This window comes from Anser cygnoides, chromosome 11 (genome assembly GCF_040182565.1).
Source record: "Anser cygnoides isolate HZ-2024a breed goose chromosome 11, Taihu_goose_T2T_genome, whole genome shotgun sequence".
Classification (NCBI taxonomy): domain Eukaryota; kingdom Metazoa; phylum Chordata; class Aves; order Anseriformes; family Anatidae; genus Anser; species Anser cygnoides.
The window spans coordinates 11,090,870-11,116,821 of NC_089883.1; the positions used below are offsets into that span (position 1 = coordinate 11,090,870).

The 25,952-nt window shown below is 47.2% G+C and overlaps 2 protein-coding genes and 3 non-coding genes across 11 annotated transcripts; 3 read left to right on the forward strand and 2 right to left on the reverse strand.

Annotated features, from left to right (window-relative positions):
- The first annotated feature begins 535 nt into the window (after positions 1-535).
- On the forward strand, positions 536-1,644 carry LOC106047428 (olfactory receptor 10A7-like). The gene has a single exon (XM_067003880.1). It carries the CDS (start codon positions 682-684, stop codon positions 1,642-1,644), a length of 963 nt encoding a protein of 320 aa, XP_066859981.1. The 5' UTR covers positions 536-681.
- Positions 1,645-6,814: 5,170 nt separating this feature from the next.
- On the forward strand, positions 6,815-6,886 carry TRNAM-CAU (transfer RNA methionine (anticodon CAU)). Its single transcript has one exon. It is a non-coding gene; the product is annotated as a tRNA-Met (tRNA).
- Positions 6,887-7,017: 131 nt separating this feature from the next.
- TRNAI-AAU (transfer RNA isoleucine (anticodon AAU)) lies at positions 7,018-7,091 on the forward strand. Its single transcript has one exon. It is a non-coding gene; the product is annotated as a tRNA-Ile (tRNA).
- Positions 7,092-7,396: 305 nt separating this feature from the next.
- Positions 7,397-7,468, reverse strand: TRNAM-CAU (transfer RNA methionine (anticodon CAU)). Its single transcript has one exon. It is a non-coding gene; the product is annotated as a tRNA-Met (tRNA).
- A 2,716-nt stretch (positions 7,469-10,184) lies between these two features.
- Positions 10,185-21,627, reverse strand: LOC125185080 (mitotic-spindle organizing protein 2B-like). 7 transcript variants are annotated; one of them, XR_010834261.1, is made up of 6 exons: positions 21,446-21,627; positions 21,211-21,356; positions 19,745-19,892; positions 18,056-18,217; positions 17,792-17,962; positions 10,230-10,448 (listed from the first exon to the last, which is right to left on the reverse strand). XR_010834261.1 is itself a non-coding variant. In XM_067003924.1 (3 exons), exons 1-3 carry the CDS (start codon positions 21,574-21,576, stop codon positions 10,291-10,293), a joined length of 435 nt encoding a protein of 144 aa, XP_066860025.1. In that variant the 5' UTR covers positions 21,577-21,627; the 3' UTR covers positions 10,185-10,290. The 7 variants fall into 7 exon arrangements, 2 of the variants coding, with proteins under 2 accessions (XP_066860025.1, XP_066860024.1); XR_010834262.1 differs by having other exon boundaries at positions 17,792-17,976; XR_010834260.1 differs by lacking the exons at positions 10,230-10,448; positions 17,792-17,962 and adding exons at positions 16,807-17,004; positions 17,094-17,720.
- Between the last annotated feature and the right edge of the window lie 4,325 nt (positions 21,628-25,952).

Here is a 25,952-nt window from a genome sequence, read left to right on the forward strand (position 1 = left end):
TTAGAATACTGAATTCATAAACAACTGACAGTAGAGCTGAATAAAGAGCAATGATAGATTTTTAAAAAAAAAAAAAAGGTTAGTAGGTCATCATTGTTTTATATTTTAGCAGTGACGAGACCAAAAGTATGCATTCTGTCCACTCTTCAAGCTATCAAAAGTATGGCTGTACCATCAACAATTTTATTGTCCTTTATTTATTTGAAATTTAGTTATGCATATATATGTATGTATGTGTGAAAATAAGGGAAAATATTTTTTCCAAAAGTAAAGCAGAGAATTTAATTAGATTTCAGTTCAGTAGGAAATAAACTCACATTTCACAAACAGAAAATAAAATACATGAACTACTGATGAAAACATGTCTGAGAAAATACTGGTTGAATTGATGTAGATGTGGCAATATTTTAGCTTAATTAAAAAGGGAAGTAGGAAAACAGCAAAGAAAATCCTAGCTCTTCTGCACTTAAGCACACGTTTTTTCTTATTACCTTATTTTTATGATATTTTACTTTTTTTAGTGTGCTTCTCAAAATGTTATATGCCCATCTATATTTGTTCATCCCACTTAGTTTATGGAACAGATTTCAGACACACTCAGTATTTTATCTTCATCCCTATAAAGATTTTTCTTCTTCATGTCTTTCTTATTGGCTGATACAGGCTGGGTTGTTCTTTCACATGGAAGCAGACGAAGAACTGGGTCTCAAAAACCAGACATACTTCACCTTGCAGGGGTTCTCGCACCTCGCCACTCTTCAGGTCTTCCTCTTTGAGGGAATCCTCCTGATGTTCCTAATCACAATGACAGGGAACTTTCTCATCATTTTAGTTGCAACCACTGACCCTGCCTTGCATACCCCCATGTACTATTTTCTCAAAAACCTGGCTTTAATTGAAATTTGCTTTACATTGAACATAGTACCCAAGATGCTTGTGGATTTGCTCTTGGAGAGAAAGGTCATCTCCTTTTCTGCTTGTGCCCTGCAACTTTACTTTGTCATATTCTTTGTCACTTCTGAGTGTTTCCTCTTAGGTGCCATGGCATATGATCGATATGTGGCTATATGCCATCCCTTGCACTACACCACCACAATGAACAGGAGAGTGTGTCTTCATATGGTCATAGCATGCTGGATTGCTGGTATTCCACTTTCTGTAGGACTCACTGGCTGGCTGTTTAGCTACCCCTTTTGTGGCTCAAAGGAGATTAAGCATTTCTTTTGCGATATTGCTCCTGTTCTAGATCTGGTCTGTTCAGACACATACTTATTCGAGCTTCTTGCGTTCATCGCCACTGTTGTAATTGTTTTGATTCCATTTGTCTTGATAGCAGCGTCTTACATCCAGATAATCCATGCCATCCTCCAAATGCCATCTTCTGAAGGAAGGCGCAAGGCTTTCTTCACCTGCATTGCTCACCTGGTGGTGGTGACGCTGTTCTACTGCACAACTGGCTTGATACATTTAAAGCCAAAGTCCAGACTCTTGGTAAAGAGCAGGAAACTGGTGGCTCTTTCTTACACAGTAGTAACTCCTATGCTGAACCCAATCATCTACAGCTTACGAAACAAAGAGGTAAAGCATGCTCTGAGAAAGACGTTTGGAAAGAGACAGTTCAGCAAGATGGATCTGCCCAGATAGACTCACTTATTTTCTAAAAATTGTTCGCACTTGAAAGGATAAAATCAAAGAATGAATGTTTTCCTCAAAGTCTATAAGGAGTTTGGACATTTTATCTTTTTTTTTTTTTTTTTTTTTAATACTGAGAAATATACATTCTCTATGTACTGAATAAATACTATGTTTAATGTAACTGTCCAAAACATTACAGAGACTACAGAAATAAGCCATCAATTCATTATATTAATTACAATATGTTTAGGCCTCTCGCCCTTTTTCTACACACTGTTCAGCTTTAAAGCGTATATAAAATAAATCACTGTCATAAGAACACATGACTCCAAAATACGTAAACCTAATGGGTAGCAAAGTACCATCAAAGTCAGAAAACAAAATTGCATATTTTTAGGAAGAATATGCCAAAAGATTGCTTGTCCCATGGACATAATTTACTTCCAACAGAGAGTAAAAATGAAGTAGAGAGATTCAGATGACTGGATATATGGCTGGGATTCAGTTCAAGATTATGATATCTGACTGTAGATGTCTATAGGTAAGTCAGCACCTACACCCCCATCAAAGTCAATGACAATCTAATCAGCACAATCATCAGCATTTAAGGAGTGATTTGGTTGAACAGCTGAAAGAAACTTGATTTGGTTGCTTGAAGACAGATATCTAGCAGTGCTATAAAAGTCCTACATCATCCTGTTTTGCTTCTAGTGCAAAACAGTGTGACTTTCCCATAAGTCTGTGATATATCTGCCAGTCCAAATGTAGCAGATAACCCTGGGGATTTCAGGCAGCCAAGGAGGTTTCAGATCACGCCTATATTGCAGCATAGTTAAGGAATGCTTAAGCACTGTGGTGTAACCCAAAAGGACTCCAGCTATCACTCCAGAAGAGTGTCAAGAAACTGAATCCAGTGTCCATGGCCCTTTAGCCCTTTGGGGGGCCAGGGGGAGGATGACACACGACTGTGGTATTTCTCTGATGGCATGGGAGGTGGTTAGGGATCCTGCTGCATGAGATCTTAGAATCACTCAGTGGCTGAGGTTGGAAGGGACCTCTTAAGGTCACCTGATTCAACCCACCTGCTTAAGCAGGGTCACCTATAGCTGCTTGCCCAGGACCATGTCCAGATGGCTTTTGAGAATCCCCATGGTGATCCCACAGGCAATCAGAAGCGAGTATTGCTGTGTCACAGAGTTGCAAACCAACACCAGGAAGAATTACTCCAGAACAGCTCACAACCATATCAGAGAGCAAATGATGGTGCAACTCCCACCCCATCTGTGCAGTGTGGGAATATGGTTATGAAGGAAAACAGCATTTTGGGGTGCAGCAGTGGAGTGACAAAGCAGAGGCACCTCCAGGAAGACTTGTCTTAAAGAGGACCCCTTGAGAAGAAGGACTTCCCTGGGCTGTTAGGCTGTGCAATGGGAGCGACAAGGCTGTAGATGCAAGGGTGTCTGCAGATGACTTGCCTGTGTGTCAAAATATTGGAGGAACACCCTGGCAAAGTGATTGGTGGAAGATACACTGGGCAGGGCCTCACCATGGCTTAGATCCTGCGCTTGAGGCAAGAAACTTGTGGTTTCCTGTGGGCCTTTAAGAGACCATCTCCCACAAGGGCTTTAACAGCTCTGACATCAGACCCTGCCGTTGGGAAGGCACTGCAGAGGGTTGAAGGACTGCTGACAGTGGACACTTGGGTTGCAAATGTGAGTTCATACCTCTTTTCTGCATCCTTGTCTCCATGTTGCCTGGACTCAACAGTCTGAGGGTAAAGGAGCAGAGGGAGTATTAGGAAATGCCCAAAGAAAGAAAGGAAGCTTAGGAGAACAGAAATTATCTATTGGGGTGTCTGCATAGGTAAGCAGGCATCAGGATGTGTCCTATAAAACATTATTTTCTCTGAATTGGAGAGATATGGATTTGAAGGGTGGACCGTTTGGTGGGTAAGAAACTGGCTGGATGGCCACTTCCAGAGAGTTGTGGTCAATGGCTTTGTGTCCAAGCGGAGATCAGTGATGAATGGTGTTCCTCGGAGATCTGTACTGGGACTTGTGCTGTTTAATATCATTATTAGTGACATAGACAATGGGATCGAGTGCACCCCTCAGCATGTTTGCAGACAACACCAAGATGAGTGGTGCAGTTGACATGACAGAAGGAAGGGAGGCCATCCAGAGGGACCTGGACAGGCTTGAGAAGTGGGCCCATGTGAACCTCAACAAGTTTAACAAGTCAAAGTGCAAGGTGCTACACCTGGGTTAGGCAATCCCAAACATCAGTACAGACTGAAAGACGAATGGATTGAGAGCAACCCTGTGGAGATGGACTTGAGAGTACTGTAGATGAAAAATTGGACATGAGCTGGCAGTGCATACTAGCAAAAAGCCACTGGTGTCCTGGGCTGCATAACAACAAGCATGGCCAGAAGGTCAAAGGAGGGGATTCTCCCCCACTGCTCTGCTCTCGTGACACCCCACCTGGAGTACTGCGCTCAGCTCTGGGGCCCCCAGCACAAGAAAGACATGGACCTGTTCAAGCAGGTCCAGAGCAAGGCCACAAAAATGATCAGAAGGATGGAGCTCCTCTCCTGCAATGAAAGGCTGAGAGAGTTGGGGTTGTTCAACTTGGAGAAGAGAAGGCTCTGGGGAGACCATTCAATATTTAAAGGGGAGCTGTAAGAAATATGGGGAGAGACTTTTTACAAGGGCATGTAGTGATAGAACAAGGGATAACAATTATTAAGCTAAAAGGGGGTAGATTTAGATTAGATGTTAGGAAGAAACTCTTCACTCAGAGGGTGGTGAGGCACAACAGGTTGTCCAGGTAAGCTGTAGATGCCCCATCCCTGGAAGCGTTCAAGACCAGGTTGGATGGGGCCTTGGGCAGCCTGATCTAGTAAGAGATGTCCCTGCCAATGGCAAAGGGTTGGACTAGATGATCTTTAAAGGTCCCTTCCCACCCAAAGAGTTCTATGATTCTGTACTTTGTACTGAACAGCCACATGTTTGAGCAGGGACATTTGGGGAGAAATGAGTTTTAGATATGGAACTGGCATGGGTGCATGGGGAGGGGATGGACAGGCGAGAGGAGAAATTACATGAAAAGTGTGGAAATTTCCCACATTTTAAACAGGAAATCCAGGTCCTTTCACTTCACCAAGTGTTTTCCCATGATGTGTGTCCATCTTCTGTCAATCTTGAACAGAAAAAAAATGCAAACGTCTGCTATATAGTGACTCAAATCTAAGATGAGGGATGCTGCTCCAGCAAGTGGCAGAAGTGTGGAGTACTGGCAAATGCAGGCACTTTCTTGTGGGGAAGAGGCAGAGCAAACAGTGTGGCTCTAAGGGAAGGATATGGGCAAGGGCTCCAGGAGCCAGCAGGCTCCCCCATGAGTGAGAAGAGCATATAGACACAGGCTGAGACAGAATAGCCCCTAGATGAGTGGAGGGACCCCAGGAGCTTTAAAGTCCCACCTCATCCTCAAAGCAGGGTCAGCTCTTGGGATCAGACCACATTATTCTTGGATTCATACATCCAGATCCTGAAAGGAGAGGCACTACACTACCTTCCTGCAAAACCTGCTCCCTGCTTGACTGTCCTCAGGGTCAAAATGTTTGCCCTTATACACAGTCTGTACCTGTTTCTCCAGTGACACAGGTCTTGGACTTAGACATGACACAAACATGAGAGGTCCCACTCTCTGAGCATGGCCCTGGTGCATAGCCAGTACTTACATACACCCACAGGGACAAGGTCCAGAGTCTCACCAGCCAGGCAGCAAGTGCCCCATGAGCCAGAGTTGCTAGTACACATATCAAGCCCTTCTTAAGTGCTTGGCTGGCCTCCTTGGGTGATGAAGGTGAAGCATTTGTGAGATGGTATGTGGCAGCTGGTTGGCCCAGAGCCCTTCTAGTCTTTCTAGGTCCTGCACATCCAAGTAGTTTAAGCAGGCAGACCCAGAGGACATAGATGTGACTTGTGAAGGGTCTATCTTTGGCTCCAGAAAAAAGTCTGTTACCCCGCTGACCAGATGCTAGCAACCAAGTGCAGCAGTGAAATTACACAAGGTGCCTGATCATCTTGATAGAGTCGGCAACCTTTGGGTCTGTCATCCCAGGAGACAAAAAGAGGAAATGGATTAACCAGAAGATCTGTGTACCACAGATGTTGTATAGCATTAACCCCCCCACAAGGTCCCCTCCACTTCCTTGCACACATTGGAAATGACCTGTGAGAGCAAGGAGGGAGGAAGCTGGGCAGTCATTGCCAAAAACCCACCACAAGGCCAAACAGGCTTCATAGCAGGGGAGCCATGTGGGCAAGAGTCCCAGCTTCTCCTTCAGTATGAGGAGCCAAACTGCAGCACTGTTGAGGTGTCTTCCTTCTGCACACATGGAGCTGTTGTGAATACACTGATATGCTTTAAGGTAGATACAAGGTGTGTGATGTGCTGAGTAGTCCAGGTTTGTTGTTCTCTTTTGTATGTATGTGGTGGTTTGTTTGGTTTTTGGGGGGACGGGGGAAGGTTGTTGTTGTTGTTGTTGTTTTTCCAAAAACAATTAAACAGTTAACTCTTCAAACTGCCATTTCTGCAAAACCAAAATTTGTGAGAAACTTTGAGCAACCTGGTCTAGTGGAAAGTATCCCTGCCCCTGGTAGCGGGGTTGAAATTAGATGATCTTTAAGGTCCCTTTATATCCAAACCATTCTTTGATTCTTTAACATTCTGCGTAAGATAATTAACTTCTTTCCTAAAATCCTGTGCAAAGGCAGTAGGAGCCAACACTGGGATGGCAGTTAACACCAGGCTGTCCGGAAAACAGGCGAAGATCACTGATAGGCATTTTTGCTGCTCACCTTTGGCAACATGCCAGGGGACTTTGATCCCCGTCCCCAGGAGACGTTCAAGGTTGTTACTCACAGAAGATGGGGCAGCCACGCATTTGTCCGTACTCGCCCGGTTTTGAAGGCCAGCGGGGCTGTTATGTCGGCTCGCACCGCTGGGTGGCTGTGCTGCTGGGGTGAGAGCACCGCGCTGCGCACTGAGCCCCACGGGACCACACCGCTGCAGCATCCCCCACCCCGTGGGGGCGCCCCCCGGGCTGTGCAGCGAAAGCAGCAACAACCACGGAAAGGTGGATATGCAACTCCAACAAAAGAATGATTGTAGGAGCAGAGTGGCGCAGCGGAAGCGTGCTGGGCCCATAACCCAGAGGTCGATGGATCGAAACCATCCTCTGCTATACGTTTTGTACCGCTGTATTAATTGCCAAGATGACAGGAGGAGCTGTCCCCCTCCACCAGCATCTTATGCGGAAAAGGCAGAACCCGGGAAAGGCGCAATAGAGGCGCCGAAAAACCCACTGGCCGACAGGGCCGGTTAGCTCAGTTGGTTAGAGCGTGGTGCTAATAACGCCAAGGTCGCGGGTTCGATCCCCGTACGGGCCAGAAATCAGTTTTCTTTCCTCTTTTTTCCTCTTTTTTCCTCTCCCGGTCTCGTTTGCGTTCGGCCAGCAGCTGATACCGATAGAAAATGCACCGGAAGGGCCAGCACCAGCACCGTGCAACACAGGACGCGTGGGGAAAGCAGCTCAGGGTGACAGTTCTAAATAAAAAAAAAGAAAAAAGAAAAAAAATAATACACACACACAAATCCACCACTTAATAGAAAAAATCGTGTAATAATAACAATAATAATAATAACATAATTAAATAAAAAAATCTAATATGGAAACAAAGAGAAAAGCTACCACTAGCAGAGGATGGTTTCGATCCATCGACCTCTGGGTTATGGGCCCAGCACGCTTCCGCTGCGCCACTCTGCTGGTCGGTTTCAAATTTCTTCCCCAGTCCTTTATATACATACCGATAAGTCCCGTTTTTTTTTAGGTTCTTTTCAGCCTTTGAGGATGTTCTTACATTCCTTGGGGGATGTTCCCCAGGAGAACTTTCACTCAGGTCTCTCACTATCCTCCTGAAGGTTTTCATTCATATTTGAAAAAGAATGTTCACTGCATACTAAAGCCAACAGCGCTCATACAAGCAGCGGAAAAATGTCAAAAATCGCTTTGTACAGAAAGCGACTAATCAGGGTGCAACACATATACCCGATTAAGTACCAAATACTGTCAAAATGAAAAAAAGCAATGGTGACTCTGAAAAATATATGATCACCATCACCATGTCATCATCACAGCCTGCTGCACTGGAGGTGAGACCTAGGCAACTGCAGTGCTTCTTGTGCCAACTGGCCTCTGGATAGGTTTCCCTTCCTAAGTCAAGAGGGTCAGGTGAGTTTTAGTAGTTCCTCCAGAACATCCCAGATCTGGGTCTCCAGCAAGTAGCACACTCCTCTAGACAACAGGTCAAGCTGTCCCCCACAGCAGGGAGTCACTGTGCCTCACCTGCGCAAAAGCTTTGAAGAAAAGGGATATGAAAGAATGCACTGCACACTTTTTTCAGCTTGATAGCATGGAAAGGAGAACAGGAGAGTCTACCCAGGAAAACTGGACATCAGGAAAGGAAAAGTGATGATCCACAAGACTGAGGAGAATGCAGTAGGAGGATGTTGTAGTCGCCTGGAAGCAGGTGGGTAGGTACAACACGGGAGGTACCCTGAGCTGCAGCAGGATAAACAGAAAAAATGCAGACACGGAACTAAAGAGAGAGGAGGCAGTGACCCTGCAGGCAAAACCTCTGTTGTTAGGTACTGTTTATTCTCAAAGAAGGTCAACGTACTTCACAGAGTTTGAGTCATATCTCAAGCCTGCTCACTTGTATTCCATGGAAAAAGCAGCCCTTCATCTGCTCTCTTTTGCCAGCAAATTCAACTAGGATAACCAATACATTTGCCTCTACTAGGCGGCATGGTTCAGTTTCAGATGTTTTTTCCTGGGGGTGTGAGGGTGGGAATAGGTGCACTTTCTTGCAAGATCACAGCAGGAAAAACCCAGACCTTGCCAATGATGAAAAAGCTCATAAACTCTCACTTAGATGTCCTTCAAAGCGTACTACTGCAAGATATTAACTAATTCACTCCCATTTCTAACTCCTACCCTTGAAAAGTTCTGATCTCCACAGATGGGTTGCAGACTCATGACTTCCACAGCTAGTTCTCCAGCAGGGCTTTTCTTACACATACCAACACAGCAAAACCCCGTAACTGTGCTGGACTGACAGATAGTCCAAAATATTCATGAGATCTCCATGACTCTTGGAAACGTTATCTATCCCCCACCAAGAATGGAAGCAATTTCTCCTAATCAGTGAAGTGGATTTCACTAACAGCTCCTGAGCTACTTAGGCCATAGCAAGTACCCCCACTGCCTGCATAGGCCCTGGAATGATGAATGACAACACTTAACACTAATAAATCCACTTACCTGTTTTAGCTACTTGCATGTACCTTACTGTAAAGTGATGAAGCTATTTTCTCCCTTTGTTTGGCACAATGCCCTCATTTAACCTGGCTCATTAGGCAAAGGGTTCTGTATCTTTAAAAAATAAATAATCACTTTACCATCATTAGAAAAACTAAATGTTACATGACTACACTACGTGAGGGGTCAAAGTGGTTTTCAGATTAAAATGCTAAAACTCACCTGAGCATGCACATGAAGTGAATAGGGCAACCATCAGTTACAGTACAAGAACATACCCCCATCAGACAGTGAGGTTTCCACTGCAAGCTACAATCGTTGTACGGCTCTTCCTTTAACAATATATGACCTAGCTCAGCACTTACCTCATCTCTTAATTCAGCCAAACAGATTTTCTGCTGCTGAAACTAGAGCAAATATACCAAGCTGAGTTTTGGGGAAGGAATCAGTGAGATGCATTGGTTTATAAGATGAGTCATAACCTGCCTGGAGCAACCTGAGCATTACTTCAGGTCTTCTTAGGCTTCCCACCTCTTTCTTCATCCACCTTCAGGTAGTCTTAGAAGACTGCACTGCTGTCCTGCTTTCAGCTAGGATAGAGTTAATTTTCCTCCTTGTAGCTGGTGTGGTGCTGTGTTTTAGATTTAGGATGAGAATAATGTTGATAACATGCTGATGTTTTAAGTGTTGCAGAGGCATGCTTACACTGAGTCAAGGAGTTTTCAGCTTCTCATACAGCCCTGCCAGCAGGCAGGCTGGGGGTGCACCAGGAGCCAGGAAGGGAAAGAACGAGGACAGCTGACCCAAAACCAGCCAAAGGGATAGTGCATGCCACATGACATGATGCTGAGCAATCAATATGGGGTGGCTGGCCGGGGGAGGGAGGGGAACACCACTGCTCAGGGAATGGCATTGATCGGTCAGTGGGTGGTGAACAACCGTATTGTGCAGCACTTGTTTTGTACATATTTATTTTCTGTCCTATTAAACTGTCTTTATTTCAACCCACAAGCTTTTTACTTTTCTTTCCCCTTATTCTCTGCCCCATCCCACTGCAGGTGGGAGAGGGGCGAGCAAATGGCTGCGTAGTGCTGTGCTGCCTGCTGGGTTAAACCACAGCAGTTGCCAGCAGAATTTTTGGAAATAAGAAACAACAGCTCTGTTCTATGTGTTACAAATCATGTTTGCCAGATTAATACACACAACACAATTTTCCAAGCACAGTTTATATACATCTTCAAGCATCAAAATACACCAGTGCCAAGGTCTTAGTTACTGTTGCCTCCACTGCTCTTCCCAGATGCTCCTGCTTTCTGCAGCCGGCTTGCACTTGGTTGCCGAGGCATCCTCTGGGCAGATCCTTCCCTGCTGCTCCTTTCTGCTATAACCTGGGTCCCGCTGACAGCAGAACTGGTTTTATTTCTCCCTGAATGAATGAAATACATACATTAGTGTCAGCCCTGTGTCACCCATACAGCATTTAAGCTGCAACTGTTTAAGAAATCATGCTAAAGGCAAAATTGTATTAGATGTCGCAAATGTATCCAGCATCCAACACAGAAAGCAAGTTCGTGAAATCAGGGCCACAAGAACAAAATAAGTTGCAGTAGGAGCATTATTAGTTTTAATATACAAAGTAACCAGCCACTTTGTTCTTTAAATACCTGCTTTCATTTGGCACAGGAATACCAGCACCGCAAACAGCAATTCAAAAACATGAAGAGCACCTAACACCTCAAGGCTGGGATAAGTGAACTGATGCGCCATCGCCCACCTCCTTCTAAAGCCTGCAGTCAGTGTCAGATCAGAAAACCTCCTACTCATGTCACTTGTAATTTGACGAGCAAGTTTGGGTTTCCTATCATTTTCTGGGGTATCCGGGAATTCAGACGCCTACACAAAATCAGTTACTCTCAGATTTTCTTGCTGGGTTCAGAAGATAACAGAGCTGCCCTTCTGTAGGTGCAGCTGACCATCTCTATAATGCAATATGACAGCAGAGACAACAATGGGTAGAAAGGTACAAGTTGAAGGAAGCAAGGGGCATACAGTCCACCCTGCCAGATTCAGCCACGGGAGAAAGACTGACAGACCAAGATGTGCTGCAAACAAGTGACTGCAAGGGAAAAGCGAGGAAGACTGATGTTTCCTGGCAGAGAGAATTACTTCAGATGAGAAGTAATACTTGCATTAGGAAAGATAAAAATAAAGAACAAGGAAATTATGTAGAAGGGCTCAAGATAGTCACGGCTTTTATTAAAGATAGCAAGCACCAAGAAGCACCACTAAACATGAATATAGTAAGGAGCAAACAAAACACAAGAAATCCAGTGAGCTGTTTTTCCCTGAGTATCTATAGTTACATGCATGCAATTAAAACGGAGAGCGACATTTTAGTAATCACGTCAGAGCAAATTGCAGAATGCCAATAGCTACTCCCCACACGAGAGTCTCCATGGCCATCTGGATCACCTTGGATCTGTGCTGCCAGCAGGGCACACACTGGAGATATGTCTGTTTTGCTTACTGAACTGACCTGTCTCTCCTTGGAGTAACTGTCTGAAAACAGCACTCCCATCAATACTACAAACTAATGCCTCACATTACTGGAAGGACAACCTGTAAACTTCTAGATAAGAGTATGTGGCCCTTTCACATCTGTAAAATTTGACAAACTAGGGTAGAAAAAGAAATACATTCACTTATCCCAGCCAAATCAGGTGTTCTTAAAAAAAAATCTATTATTGTAAACCACACTAGTGATCTGCCAACAGTCATCAGCCCAAGCCAGCCAATCAGCCTTGCAATTTTTCTTTGTAAAGCTCAAGCTTGTAAGCACTTAAGCAGTTTTACTAATGCAAGTGCTGTCTATGAAAACAAACAAATTGCGCAAAGGCAATACACGATCTCACAGTATTTAAGAGAAAAGTCTCTTAACATCTCAAACAAAGCATTAGAGTTCACCATGATGCTTTTAGCAGTCCAGTACATCTCTATATGAGTGTTCTCCTCTTCCTCACGTGCATATATCAAATAAGAGTGCAGGTTCCCAGCCTCTGTATGATACCTCTAACCATGTACACATACAAACAACTGTACCGTTAAGTGCTACCAGGAGTCAGGTCCTTGATCTTCTGACCTAGCTGAAATGACTTGGGGAGAAAGATTCACTCTGTAAAGAAAAGCTATGCTCAGATAAAACATGCCCTCCATCTTCACAGCCTTGAAATCACACTAAAACAAACCAGTTACTTCCAACAGCAGAAAAATCACCTGTATTTTTGAAAGCATCATCTCTAGGCCTGTGCACTGGACAAGAGCAGCTCATCAAGCGTGCAGGAACAGACATGGTTTGTGAACTTCCACTATCAGGAGTATAAGGGTCCACTAGTGCAAAGCACAAAAAGTTTACCCTCTGCAATTCAAGCACTACAGGATTGTGGATTCCACTGCCATTTACGTCACTGACACAAGATGCCCTTATCTCCAAGGTGTCTGGCTGTTCCAGAACAACTGTAGCCCAAGTAGTTACAGATGCAAGAGTCAAGTCAAGAGATTTCTCCAATAACCTCTCTGCCCAAAGACGACCCCAGAAGCAGCAGTTACATGTGCGCCTCCTCAAGAACCTTACATAGTTTGAGAGGAATGGATGTGTGTGCACTGTCTACCTCTGACCGCTAGTTCTCTTTGCTTTTAAAAGACCAGTGCAAGTTGTGCATAGGCTGCTCACTGAACACATTAATGCCAAACACCTCTAACAAAAATGCAATAGAAAACGCTACAGCTACCTCTAGGAGACCACCACCACTCCAAACTTTCACCAGATACCAAGAGAGGAGCCTGCAGGGCAAGAAGAGAGAGTCTTAAGAGGCAGAGGGAAGAAACACTCTCTTTGATTATTTCAGGAAGCAAGTGAAGACCAAACAAACTTAGGAAAGGAACCCCAAATATGCTTTCAGAATTGGAAATATAAAGTTCTTCTCCTACAGTCTATTCTCTCCTCAGTCTTCTGTACCTTCCTCAGGGGATCCTTTCCCACTTCTGAGCAGTAACAGGAACTGCAAAATTTCTTCCCTCTGGCATGAAAAAGAGGGAGAAGCCATCAGGTGCTGCTGTGAGTACCTTTATTTGTAATGCAGTCAGGGAGGATTAGCATGTCCGGGCTGCAACAATCTCTAACACCTCCTTTACAGCGTATGGGCAATGACTATGGGCTAGAGTAGATTTAAATTCTCCACAGTCCTGCTCCTGTTTCTGTCTCTCAGTAGGGCTTACATTAGGCACAGGAAGCCAGCTGGCCTTCCAAGATGAACAAAGACTCAAGTCTGGATGAAAAAAACAGCTTGTAAGATTGGAATCTTGCAATCGTGACGTGGTTACCAGAAGGACTAAACTTTTGCCCACCCACTGGTGGCTGGCACAGCAATGGGACTTTTTTCATGATTGGGAAGTGATGAAATTTGAAATCAAATCTCAGCCGCAGCTAGACCTCACTCTTCAAAGCACTTATGGCTCTCATTCTCAGTCCTTCACCACACAAACTGGCAGGTTCTCAAGGCCTCCAAAGCTGTCGAGGTATTTGTAACAGCTCATACACAACAAGGCACACTGGCTAAAACATCATCCCAGCTAACGCAGCCTCGCTGAGAAGACACAGTCAGGAGGCCAGGTACAACTGGCAAAAGGTGCTTCAACAAATCCATCCAACTAGTTCTGAAACAGAGGAAGAGGAAAAATAAGTTTTCAAATGCAAAAGTCATTTTCTAAGACCTTCAGTATGCATTAAGGCAAATGGAGCAACGGATCATTATTTGAACACACACTTTCTCTCTTTCACACTTACATGTGAAAGTACACAGTTTCACACTTACCTGACAAGAAGAATGTGTAGAAGGAAGAGAACAGAAAGTAATCTGCGACCTACACAGGCCCCCAATTCACCTGCACAGAACTTATAACCTCACTTCTCTAACATGCCTGTTCACTTGAAACAGGCTAGGTATTCAACTTCATTACTAGCACTACAAAAACAAGCTGAAATTAACATAAATCCCAGATCCTATTCAATAACTTCCAGGGAATACAATCTGACAGTGTTTCCTATTGAACTGTCGCCTGTTCTAAAGCCTCTAGCTTCTGTAATGGACACAAACAACACATTTGTAGCCAAATCATTCGGTAAGTGTCCTGAGGCGTGCAAACACCTCAGTTTTACACACTGGGTAAGAACCCTCAAAAAGAGATGTCTGAAGGCAGGTTAAGGCACAGAGCAGTCTCCCTCTACACCCCAAGTCTGACAGACCTCTGTACTGGGTCTCTTCCGAGGCAACTCTGTGAACAGGTCTGAAAGCATACCGTTCCCGTCTGTTTCCCATTTTGCTGACCTTCATCACCACACATGGAAGAGTCATTTCCTCCACTTCTCTTGGACATAGATTATAGAAAGAACATAGAGAAAACATTACTTGTTTTTCCTCACAGCACTTTATTCAGTCAAGATTTCCTGGGCGTTTTTTGGTTGGTTGAGGGGGGAGAAAAAGAATGATTTGCTGCTCATGATGAACTCACATCTCATTACTTTGCCAAAGTCAAATGACAAGTCTGGCATTTAGAGTATTCCTCTAAATCCCATTTCTTTGTCAGTTTTTGCCTCACACAGACAGAGTGTCAAAAAGAAAAAGAGCTTGGAAGCAATCCCCAGAAGGTATACTAAAAATTATCCCAGCACAGTGATAGCTAGCTCACAGTACAGCAGAGAGTTAGCTCAAGTATCCAGCACAGAGAAAGCCTTACAGCTTTAGGTAAGGCTGTAAACCTCCTGCACAGGAAACCAGACAGAAGGGACATCTACACTGACCAGAGATGACCAATGCTCTTTGCTACCTGTTCATGTTGGCAGCATGGTCAATGCCACAAGTCCTGGCTTTAATCATCCACGCGCATTAACTTCCCGATCCATGACCATCACACCCAGAGCATATGTAAAAACATTACACAGGACAACCCGGGCTGCTCTAGGGATCCCAATATTTCAGGGAACTCAATTTTACAACAGTGTTTCCCACTGAAACATAGTCTGTTCAAAAGCTGCTAGCTTCTGCAATGGACACTGCCATGCATTTGTAACTAAGTTATTTGCTAAGTTGATATCAAGCTCCCACTACATGCATAGCACTGCAAATAATATAGGACACCTAAAAAAAATTACATCCCTGGTAATGCCTTTTTCCCTTTAAAAAAAGATACTCAGATGGGAAGGAATATGTTATAGACTTCTCCCCCAAAACACAGTAGTGCATGCTGAGTCACAGCATCCAATACAGATTTTTCCCACTCACAAGATTCAATAAAATGACATATATAAAGTCTACACTTCAGTTTTGAGAGCACATTATTTCCACAAAAATATTTTGCTCTAGGTAGTGAAGCCACCTATTCTTTCAAGACTAGGTCTACATCAGGTTTAGAGTGTTGCAGCCAACAGCCTAGACTTTCTGTAAGTTACTTGCAGGACAAGGAAAAGAAAATAAAAGCTTTGTGTTCTGTTTCTGCAACTAAGGATAACCACTTCACTGTCATCTGCATTTTGGTCATACGAAGATTTGGTAGCTCCCTGGTAGAGAAGAGGAACTACATTTTTTAACCAGCCAAGAAAGCAAAAAGCTGAGAAGTTTCTTAATCATTTCTTAATCAGGAAAGCATTCTATCTCCTGCACAGACTAGGAGATTGCACTGGTGCCATGCAGCCTGAAAAAATCCACAAACCAGGTGAGAGCACAGTGAAAAGCAAGCTTATGTTAACAAATCATTTGGTACAAAAAAATAGTTGGGGCAAAGCCCTGGAAAGTAACTTTATGGAAAGCATTTGGGCTGGAGAGTGGGAAAACGTGGAAAAAATAGTGGAAGTGAAAAGAGGAGGACCGTCAAAGAATATTCACTAGTCTAGGAAAAAAAAAAAGAGCAGGGCATTGACAAATGCATGTTAACAGAGGGGTAGAAAACTGCAGAAAAATCACCAGCGGCTTGAGGGTGAGGTGAGCTGACGGGAAAAGCAAGCATGGAACAATACATAAAGCCATATTGAAGTACACAACAGCAAATTATACAAATGCCTAGTCTAAACTAAACCCTACACCACTGTCCTAATGGGTGTGCACAACTCTCCCTTGCATTTATGGGAAGAAATTGCCCAAAGAACATGCCTTCCTTTTAAAATAAGCTCTTTCTCTCCCAAATCAATTATTGCGAGGACCAGTTTTGAATGCAGCTTGCATGAAGCTGTATCTAGCTAAGTATGCCAGATGGATGGTCTAATAGTCAAACAGTAATTTTGAGGCAGTTATGAATTGTTACCAACAAACACCTCTGTGCCACTGTTAAATTCTATTGAAAACATAACATAAAGTCATTTCTATGATCCCCTGCTGCTTAAGAGCCTTAGCTGTAAAAAAGCTGAAATAACTACAGAGGTGAGGGGAGGAAAGCAATGTGCTTTCTTACCCCTACCCCCAGCAATGCTTATCAGAGTAAGTCTTTTTTTTTTTTAACTGCTTTAAAAAACCTCTCTGTACCATGATGAGCTGAGAAGCTTAAGCCGATATCTCACTGTTACTGATAAAAATTGAAGGAAGCAGACTCAGCTGATGTATAGTGAGACCTGGATTACTTCAGCCACTTGTCTGTCTTCTGACAAAGGAGGAAGCACAGGAGAAAGAGCAAATATGCAGAGCTGAACGACACTGTGCAAAGCAGCTGGGCAAGCTTATGTACAACAATTGCTGTTCTCTGCATCAGCGCAAGGAGCTCTGGCTACGTCAGCAGACAAGTCCCAGCTATGCAGAGGAGGCATCTCCCATCTCCAAACGCCTTGTCCTGCGCAGAAGCCACGCCATCCTCTTCTTAAAAATAAGCAGCATCTTCCAACAAGAGATGGCAGGGCCAACAGCAGATACAGCTTTGGTTCCCCTTCCCCACGGCAGCTCCTGAAGGAAAAGAAGGCAAGGCAAACCAAAAACCCCTGCAGAACGGATCCAGCCCAGAGGACACCCCCGGTCACCCTGTTAACACTTACCCCAACTCCTGAACTGAGGCATTGATGATGGACTGCGTTCAGAACCAGAAAGTTCAGTGAATGAGTAAGCCTGATTCCTCCTCCTCTTCAGTCTGAGCTAACTACTTGCTTCTCCAATTTAAGGAGAGAAAATTAGCCTGAAGATACATTGATTTTAAAGGGATTTGTATGTCAGCAACACCCCTTCCTCTAAGAACTTCAGTAAAACAAGCTGCTGCCTTGACATGCAGATAGTTCAAATCCTAACACAGCCTCATGTGGTCAAGGGAAACACAGACAAGGCTGGCACTGATGGTCCAGTTCTGCTTTACTGCATTACCAGATCCCACAAACCGAAACCTCTGGAAGTCTGTTTTCACAACCTTCGACCGTGAATCCCACACATCTTCCTCCAACACTCCATGCACATTGCTCCAGGTGCCTACACCGCACTGTGGTATCAGACATAAGACAGCCAGAATCGTACAAAATTGCAGTTAAGGTGGCACAAGACTGTTAGCTTGCACTTGAGGACCATCTTCGGTCAGGCTAAGCACTCCACTAACACAGCCCCTCCTTGACTGAGTCACAGCAAGCACAAACATCTCCCTTCTGAGAGGGGACAGAAATAAATCCTCACAAGGACGTCTAGAAAAAAAAAAAAAAAAACATGCTCTTCTCAATGTTAATGAGATCTCACTGGCACTTCTTATACTCACAGAAGTGAGGATGCAGGAGTAAGATTGTGATAAAACACTATCAGATGTAAAGTTCTGCCCAAAGAATTTCCAGAGATTTAGCTTTCAGTGGTGAATTTATTCACAAGGGCATTAGTCGCTGGTCATCATCAGGAGGTGCTGGGTGATGACAAAGTCACTTAGGCTGACAAACTAAAACGAGAAATCTTCATTTAAAGTTAGCTACTGCTATGAGCCCTAATGCAGCAAAACCTTCCAGAAAATTAAATAAAATAAAAAACACACCTGACACAACTGGGAAGACCAAACCTTCTGGCAAGCACAGCACTGCCCATCAGCATTGGGCCAGGGATGAATGTGTTGGGAGAGGAGGCCAAAGCTCTCCTCTAACACCAGTACTAAGCACCAGCTCAGTGAAAATCCAAGGCCAGCATTCTCTGCAGGTACCTGCGAGAACACTAAAACTGTGGCTTAATGGGGGTGATCCTCCTGTCTCAGTAAGCCACATACGATCCAGTGATCACAGTGCATTACGTAGCCCTGAAGACATGTGTTAGACTCATGAAATGAAGCAGAAATGTGAAATAAAGCACAAAAGCCCAAACTAACAATGTATTTACCATAAGCAACATAGAGCTAGGCTCATCTTTCTCTGATTTTCGCTACACTTCACCCTCAGTTCAGACAGCTCGTCACAATGTCCTCAAGGGTTTCAACGTGGTAATTTTAAAGAGAAACTACAGACATTAAGGACTGGCAGCACCAGGGGCCTGAGACAGTAAGAATGCAGTCAGGCTTGGGCATGTCTTGGACCAGGAGATGCTCTGCTTAAAGATGCAGAACGAACATCTTGGACTGATAACGGGAAAACTGATTTAAGACCCCAAGACGGATGTTAAGTCCTAGAAACTCAGGCTCTTTAATGTATTTGCACTACCTCTAGCTGTAGAAGGCAACTACTGAGGGCAGATCAACTCTGCCATAGGGTTTCTGACTTCCTCTTGAGGAATTTAATGCTCATTAACAGAGGAGTCACCATCTAACCATTTCAAACTGGAGCTGGCCTACAACTAGCTAGAAGTAGCTCATGGCAGTGGCCCAGTATTAGAAGAAGCTGTTTTTTTGTTTGTTTGTTTTTTTACACGAAGTACTACGTACTAAAGTACTAAACAGCATTATGAGAGAAGAAAAGCTACTCCATATTAACAGACAAACAGGAACAAACATCACCCAAAGTTCCTTCATAGTTTGCAGGGCCCGTCACACCTGAAGCACCAAACTAGAACAAGAGAGCAGGATTTAAAGCATCTTTTGTTCGGAATTGCTACTCTCTTATTTTGAGACATTTCCTCTCAACGTGGCAAGGAACAGCAATCTGCTGCTTTCTTAAAATATCCAAGTGCTGTGCCCCTCTCACTTTGCTCCAGAAAAATAGCCAGGTGTCTTCTTTTTCCTCTGTGCATCTTTAAAAATCTCATACGCAAGTCTGTTCTCTTTACCACTCACATCCTCTCACCAGGAAACTTTTAATCAAGAACACCTCTTTCAGCAAGAAAGAGGAACCATCAGGTCCTGGGAGTCCAGGACACCTTATCTGCACACCCAAATTCCAGTTAAGGCTTTAGTAAACTTCCTCAGCATCCATGCTACCCCCAGCTGCTCAATGAGGCGAACTGCACCCATTTACCATGTGGAAATACACACTAGAAGTAGCACGCTCTGCTACTGTGAAGGTGCATAATCAGTCTTACCCTGAAACAGACTGCTTGAAGATATTCAAGTGAATCTTGCCTTTCAGATCTGCTCTCTGTAGGACGCGCCATCAGGTACACAGGCCTGCAAGCACAGCCAGCTGCCGTACAGAATAAGCACTCCCTATCACCAACGCAGTCTCGGCAGTGAGACTAGACTAAGCTGCAGTACGATATCATGACAGGAGAACCTTACTTGCCCTCAGCCTTACTTGTTACCTACACTGACAGCCAAGGTTTTCTTTTTTCCATCGTTCTGTGTTCCCAACACAGTGGCTGCTGGCAAAAGTTTTCTTTTTCAGTTTTACTACAGAATTCTTCACGGGTCAACAAATACTCATCAGCTACAGTGAAGTTTTCGCCCTGGAACACTGAGAAGAAGGGAGAACAGAACACAACAATAAAATTCAGCTTGACCTCATCCATCTCTACACTCCCACTGAGCAACCATCAAACCCCCATGCAATCCTGAGGTGTGAAGCAAACCTATCTTTCAGCGTAGTTTTGTTCTTGGCAACTGCGCAAATCATCCATGAAACCACGCTGTTTTGGCCATTACCCCTTTTTACTACGTTACTAACCTCAGAAGAAGTGAGAGCTCTCCTGCGCACTGAATTTAAGCTTAGTGACAGCAGACATTTTAGTTAAGCCTTTCGAACCTTTTACAAGTAACCCACAGATGTGTCACACTACCAGCCAAAAGCCACTTCAGAAAGTAGAGGGAATAAAGTTTTATTAGAATTGGCTTGGAAAAAATATGGCACAGCTTCAGGGCTACATTTGTTACTGACCTCTGAGGTCAGAGCAGTAAGAATAATTATATTCCAAAGCAGTCACTGCTATAGTTGACAGCTCCACCCAGCCTCCCCTTTCCATTTCACATTCCCACGAAAAAAAACATTCATTCGGGCACAGGAACCCGACGGGTGAGCAGCACAAGCTGCTGTGCTACCACACGTGGATGGAGCAGATGAAGCACCACAGCTCCTGTTTTCAGTGATTCCTAGCATACCAGAAACTCGTGTTTCTGAGAGCTAAATACAAAATCGAAACAGCGTTATGCAGCATTACATATTCGGGGGGTTAGGCTGCTTGGAAGCCTCAGAGGAGCGAGGCAGGCCGCCAGCCTACGCAGGTAGGAAACCCAGCGCGAGTCACCTCAGCGACCCCTTCCTTTTCCTGACACCCCGCGCCGCTCCCGCTCCTCGCGAGCTGCTCCCTCCGCGGAGGGAGCGAAGCACGGGTAAAACACCGGGCTGCGACAGCGCCCGCGGGGCTCCGCTCGGGCCGGGAGGCGCGGCCGGGCCCCGCCGCCTCACACGGAGCGGGCGCCGCGGGCCTCCCGCGGAGGAGGCGGCCCCCGGGGCCCGGCCGCGCCGCCGGGCCGCGCCGCCAGCAGCCGCAGGCCCTGCCGCCCGGCCCTCACCCCGCGCCCCGGGGCCGCCGGCGGCCCGATCGGGCGAGCCCCCGGCGCCGAGCCCGCGGCGCGGCCGGCGGGCGGCGCGGAGACGCAGCGGGGCAGCGGGCGGCAGCAGGCGGCGGGCGGGCGGACGCCGGCGGGCCGCGGAAGCCGCAGGGCGGAGGCGAAGGCGAGCGGCTCCTCCAGGGGCTCTGGGCGGGAGAGACACAGAGAGGTCAGGGCCCGCCGCCGCCCCCCGCCCGGCCCCCGCCCGCCTGCCCGCCGCCTACCTCGGCCGTCGGCGGGGAGCGGCGCCGGCGCGGCGGGGGCTCCGCTCTCGGTGCCCGCCGGCAGCCGCTGCCCGGCGCACATGGACTTGAGCACCTGGAAGACGGCGAGCGGCGCCACGTTCATGCGCAGCAGGTCCAGCAGCACCCTGCGGGGCGGCCGTCAGCGGGGGGCTCCGGGGAGGCTCCGGGGGAGGGGAGCTCCGCCGCGCCCCGCGCCGCCCGCCCCGCCGCTCACTTGAACACCTCCGGGTCCAGCCCGCTGCCCGCCGCCTGCGCCAGCTCGAACAGCTCCGCCTCCTCCGCGCTCAGCACCTTCCGCCGCGGCCGCGCCGCCGCCGCCACCTTGCCCAGCGTCACTCCCGACATGGCGGCCCCGTGCCGCCGCCTCGCCGCGCCCCTCCCGGCCCGGCACCGCCCCGCGGCCCCGCCGCCCGCGGCCGGCAGGGGGCAGCCGCGCCTCAGCCCCCGGCCCCGCGGCGGCCTCCCCGGCGGCGGAGGCTCGGCGGGGTTCTCTGGGCCCCCGGTTCCCCTCGTCCCCCCTGTGGTGAAGAGCTGGAGGGCTTTGGTGGGCCGTGGCCTCGCGGCGGCGGTCACGAGTGCGAGCCCTGTGAGGTGCCCACCTGCGGGCACGCGCCCGAGGGAGGCAGCCCCCTGGGACGCCCCCGTGGCCGAATTTCTTGCCGTGTTTCTTTTCTTGAGCCACCTGGATCCTGCGCTGTGGGGGCCGGCGCGGGGTGCTGGTTTTACTCCCCTCACCCCGGACAAGGGCTGCGGGGGGCAGGCCTATGGGTGAAGGGAGCGCTTTGGGCCCCAGGCAGGGCAGCAGACCGGGGTGTGTGGAAGGAGCCGTGCAGCCACGTGTGCCAGCTGCCCCAGGGGCCTGAATATCGATAACTGGCCGCATTCACACACCTGGCTGTCCACCTTTGCAGGGCTCCAGTGCCTCTAACGTGCTTCAGTTCCCAAGCCAGCAGGGAGCATCTGGCTTCGTGTGAGGAAGCAAATTGGAAATTTGGGTCTTGAGTTGCGAGGAGACGTCAAGCTGAGATTGAAATTCTTCTATCTAAATGGAAATCAGCATCGCCTCCACCATCAGGGGAGATCGCCTACCCCGCTCCCCCCACCTCCGTGCAGGCGGAGACCGCAGACAGACCAGCTGCACGGATGAACGGATGGCAGAGCTGGAGCGAGGGCACGATGCAGGGATGTCACCCCCAGGCACCACCGCAGGAGACCCCAGCCCATCCCTGCAGTAAGCCACAGGCGATGTACGCTGCTGCTTCGCACCCCAAGAAAGCTGCAACTGTGCAAAAATCAGCACCCGCCACAGGGTGACCTGACCGTGTGTCCTTACGGGCGTTCAGCCTCAGTAACAGACAGGTATTTACTGTAGCTGCCAAGACAGGAACAAGACGTATGATGATAAAAAAAGGACCTTGCTGCTAATGGCCCTGAGCGGGACCAGCCCAGCGGGGACAATTATCACAGCACTGATAACGGGAGCAGCAGCTGCCAGTGTGAATTACCATGCTGTCTGTGGACCAGCAGCGCCACAGCTGCAAAGCATGAGGTAGCCCTGAACGATGGACTTCTGGAAGGGCCTTCAGCTGAGTGGGGCAGTTTGGGGTCTGTGTTGGTGAGAAGACTGGGTGACGTCCTCGTGCTTACTCTCCTGCTTGCTCAGGTATATGATGTGCAGGAAGCACTGTGGGAATGGCTGGAAGTCAAATGCAAGGGCAAGAGCCCTCACTGTGTAGGTGATGCACTCCCCAGCCCTTCCTGATCCCACCTGGACTACTTCCAATGTGGCATCTGAGTGCTCAGCTACAAGTCACAGCAGAACAGGGCAGGATGCTTTTTAGCTCAACCCTCTGGAAAAAAAAAAATACCAGAAAACACCTTCCCTGCAACAAATTGGAGCTGAAAGCTCTCCCTGCATGCTCTGGCTGCCAGTACCACAGCCAGGGGTGAAAACCTTCCCAGGGCAAGTGATGGGAGATCCTGCCTCTCCCATGTTTCCCTCATGGGCTGTCGTAGGTCGTAGCTGTGGGTCACAACTTCCTCACTTTCCTTGGTGTAAGCCTGGATAGGCATGTTCTGCAATTTTTTTTTTGAGTGACAGCAGTCTCCTCTGGGCTGTTGGACATGTCGCATGGTCTCCTCTGCTCTCTGAAGCACTTCTGGTGTCTCTGATAGGACAGTTTTCCCCTTTGCTCTACCAAGCCAACAGGTCTGTAGAGGAAGTCATTGGCAGCCCACAAACATCCTCTGGAAAGCCTTCAGTTCCTGGAGCTGCAATCTGAGTGGCACCTGAAGCTCTGGTCAAATGACGCCTGCTGGACATTTGCCCCCCAGAGACACCCTCCACTACCTCTGGCAGGACTTTTAACACCCTTGCAGCCCATGGTTTCCAGAGCAGGCCATCAGCCAGGGCAGCCAAGGGTGGTGGTGCAAGGCTGCATCTCAGCCCTTGTAAGACACAGTTATGAGAGGGGCAGGGCAGATGGTCATGGGCAGAGACGTCTCAGACAGCCCATGTGTGGAAGGAAAAGGGAATTGCGTGCAGCACAGAGCCCCCAAGACTTTACCATAAATTGCTAGCTGGAAGTGGGGGGGGTGCTCAGATGTCAGGACACGGTGATAGTGCTTGCACACACAGAGAAAGTAGCACTGCACTGCGCCTGCACAGGGATTGCACAGCACATGCATGGGAAACCAGGACCCGTCACTAACACACGTGATAAATTTGGATGTCGTGAACACATGGAGGCCACACTACACCACATGGAGTGGCTTCCCATCGCACGCGCTGTAAATCTGAGACTGCCCTGTGCACAAGTGGCAAATCAGGCAGACTGTTCCCCTTGGAGAGAGGCAGTGGCATGTAAGAGCAGCACGTCAAGGTACTCTGCATGAGGCAAAGAGGTGGAAGACCCTGCCCCGTAAATCAGCACATACTATATGCATGGTCAGAGAGCGCGCGCTGAGCACAGGCACTAGAACCAGACATGCTGTGAATGTGCAGAGAGGTAGCCCTTAATGCGTGCAGTAAATCAGGACATGCTGTGCATGCGCAGAGAAGCCATAATGCTGCATATGGGCAGTAAATCACAGTGCACTGTACCCGCACAGCAAGCCCACCCCGAACATGAACAGTGAGAGAGGACACGCATGTGCAGAGCCATCGGTCCCACACAGACACAAATCAGGACTTGCTGTGCGCTGCCATTTAACAGAGAAAAAATCAGTATGCATAAATTTATCCTGGAAATGAAAGACTTGTAGCTGTGCAGGTCATCAGGCTGAACAAGATGTGATGGAGAGAGTGCCTGAGGCACAACCACCAGATGAGGACACACTTCAAATGCATGAGATGAGGCTCAACCAGGAGGTGCTGTGTGAGAGCAAGGAGGAAAGGAGCAAGGTCATCTCACTGTGAAAGAAGGATCAGATTTAGGATTACCTGGATAGAGCTCAAATAGCAAAGAAATTGAGCTAATGTGCCTCCCACATCCAGAATAGGGAAAAGGGAGACTAAAACATATATAGGCTTTCGTAACCTTGTGAGGCTCTGACCCATGTTTTGAAGGAAATCCTTCAAGATAGGAAGGCAAATGGAAACAGAATTTCTCACAGATACATTGCGTCAGTTTAATATAATGATTTTTCTTTCATAATTGACTTCTTAGACAAGAAGATGCAGCATGTTTAGGCTGGTTGGAGTTAAGGAAAGTTTGATTTGCCACTCAGTAGGAACCAGTTTCCAGTGATGGAAGTGATGGTTATGGTTACAGCAGAGGAACCAGCTAATTAAATAAATGATGGGTTGTATTAACAGTAGTGTCTCCGAGCAGAGATATTTCTAGCACTTCTTCTCCACCCCCCGTCTCAGAGCGACCCCACTAATACGAACAGCAAACAGTTCAGGGGTGAGTGAGGGTGAGTTTTCGGGAGGGACACAGCTGCATCAGTAGCAAGGCACTGGGAAGAACTCACCTAAAAGATCTGCCCAAGCATGCTGTTTGGAGACATCCCTCCAAAATTGTGCAAGGAAAAGGGCGGAACTCATCACAAGCGGAGACTGAAAATGAGGTGGAGGCATCCAAGCACAGATATTTTTCAACAGTTTTTAAACAGCACCAGGAGCAAGTAGCTGCTTTGAGATGATGCTGGGGAAGTTCACCAAAAGGACCGAGCAAGGGTGGTCTCTGAATTGTGAGCTGAAACTTGCCCCTTGTGTCAAATAAGTTGGTCTCCACAAGATTTGAAAGGAGGCATTCAGCTGGGCCATGTGCGTGCCATATGCATGTGTGTGCTACGTATGTGCTACACCGCACGTTTTGCTGGTAGCCTGCAGGGATCGGGAACAATTTTCTCCACTTTGCTATAAACTTTGGCAGCGGAGCTTCGGGGTTATTTGATCCTCCTCCTGCAGCACTGGAGACTGCTGTGGCTGGAAACAGAATACCGGGCACTGTTTTCAGAGACATTCAAGTGATGCAGGCGTTGCTGGGAGGGCTGGGGTTTAAACTAATCACTAGACTTGGGTTTAAAGGGGCTTTTCCAGGCCAGGGGAGCCGGGAGGGGGGATGGATGATGGACAACTCCCTACACCCATCTAAGGGTTTTACCCAGCCCTGCAAGGGCCGGTTATTGGTGAGGCGTTCAGGAGCCCTGATGGCTCATGCTGGGAAGGGTGATGAAACCCAGGCAAGGCTTGGTGCTAACCAGTGTGCTTCGTT

What these genes read in the sequence shown, in the direction of transcription:
- LOC125185080 (XM_067003923.1), bottom strand. Translation starts at nt 21,576, where the DNA reads ATGTCGGGAGTGACGCTGGGCAAGGTGGCGGCGGCGGCGCGGCCGCGG. An exon ending in CTGGACCCGGAGGTGTTCAA is followed by an intron (nt 21,357 to 21,445) that starts GTGAGCGGCGGG and finishes GCCGCCCCGCAG; the next exon opens with GGTGCTGCTGGACCTGCTGC. An exon ending in GCTCCCCGCCGACGGCCGAG is followed by an intron (nt 21,133 to 21,210) that starts GTAGGCGGCGGG and finishes TCTCCCGCCCAG; the next exon opens with AGCCCCTGGAGGAGCCGCTC.
- LOC106047428 (XM_067003880.1), top strand. Translation starts at nt 682, where the DNA reads ATGGAAGCAGACGAAGAACTGGGTCTCAAAAACCAGACATACTTCACC.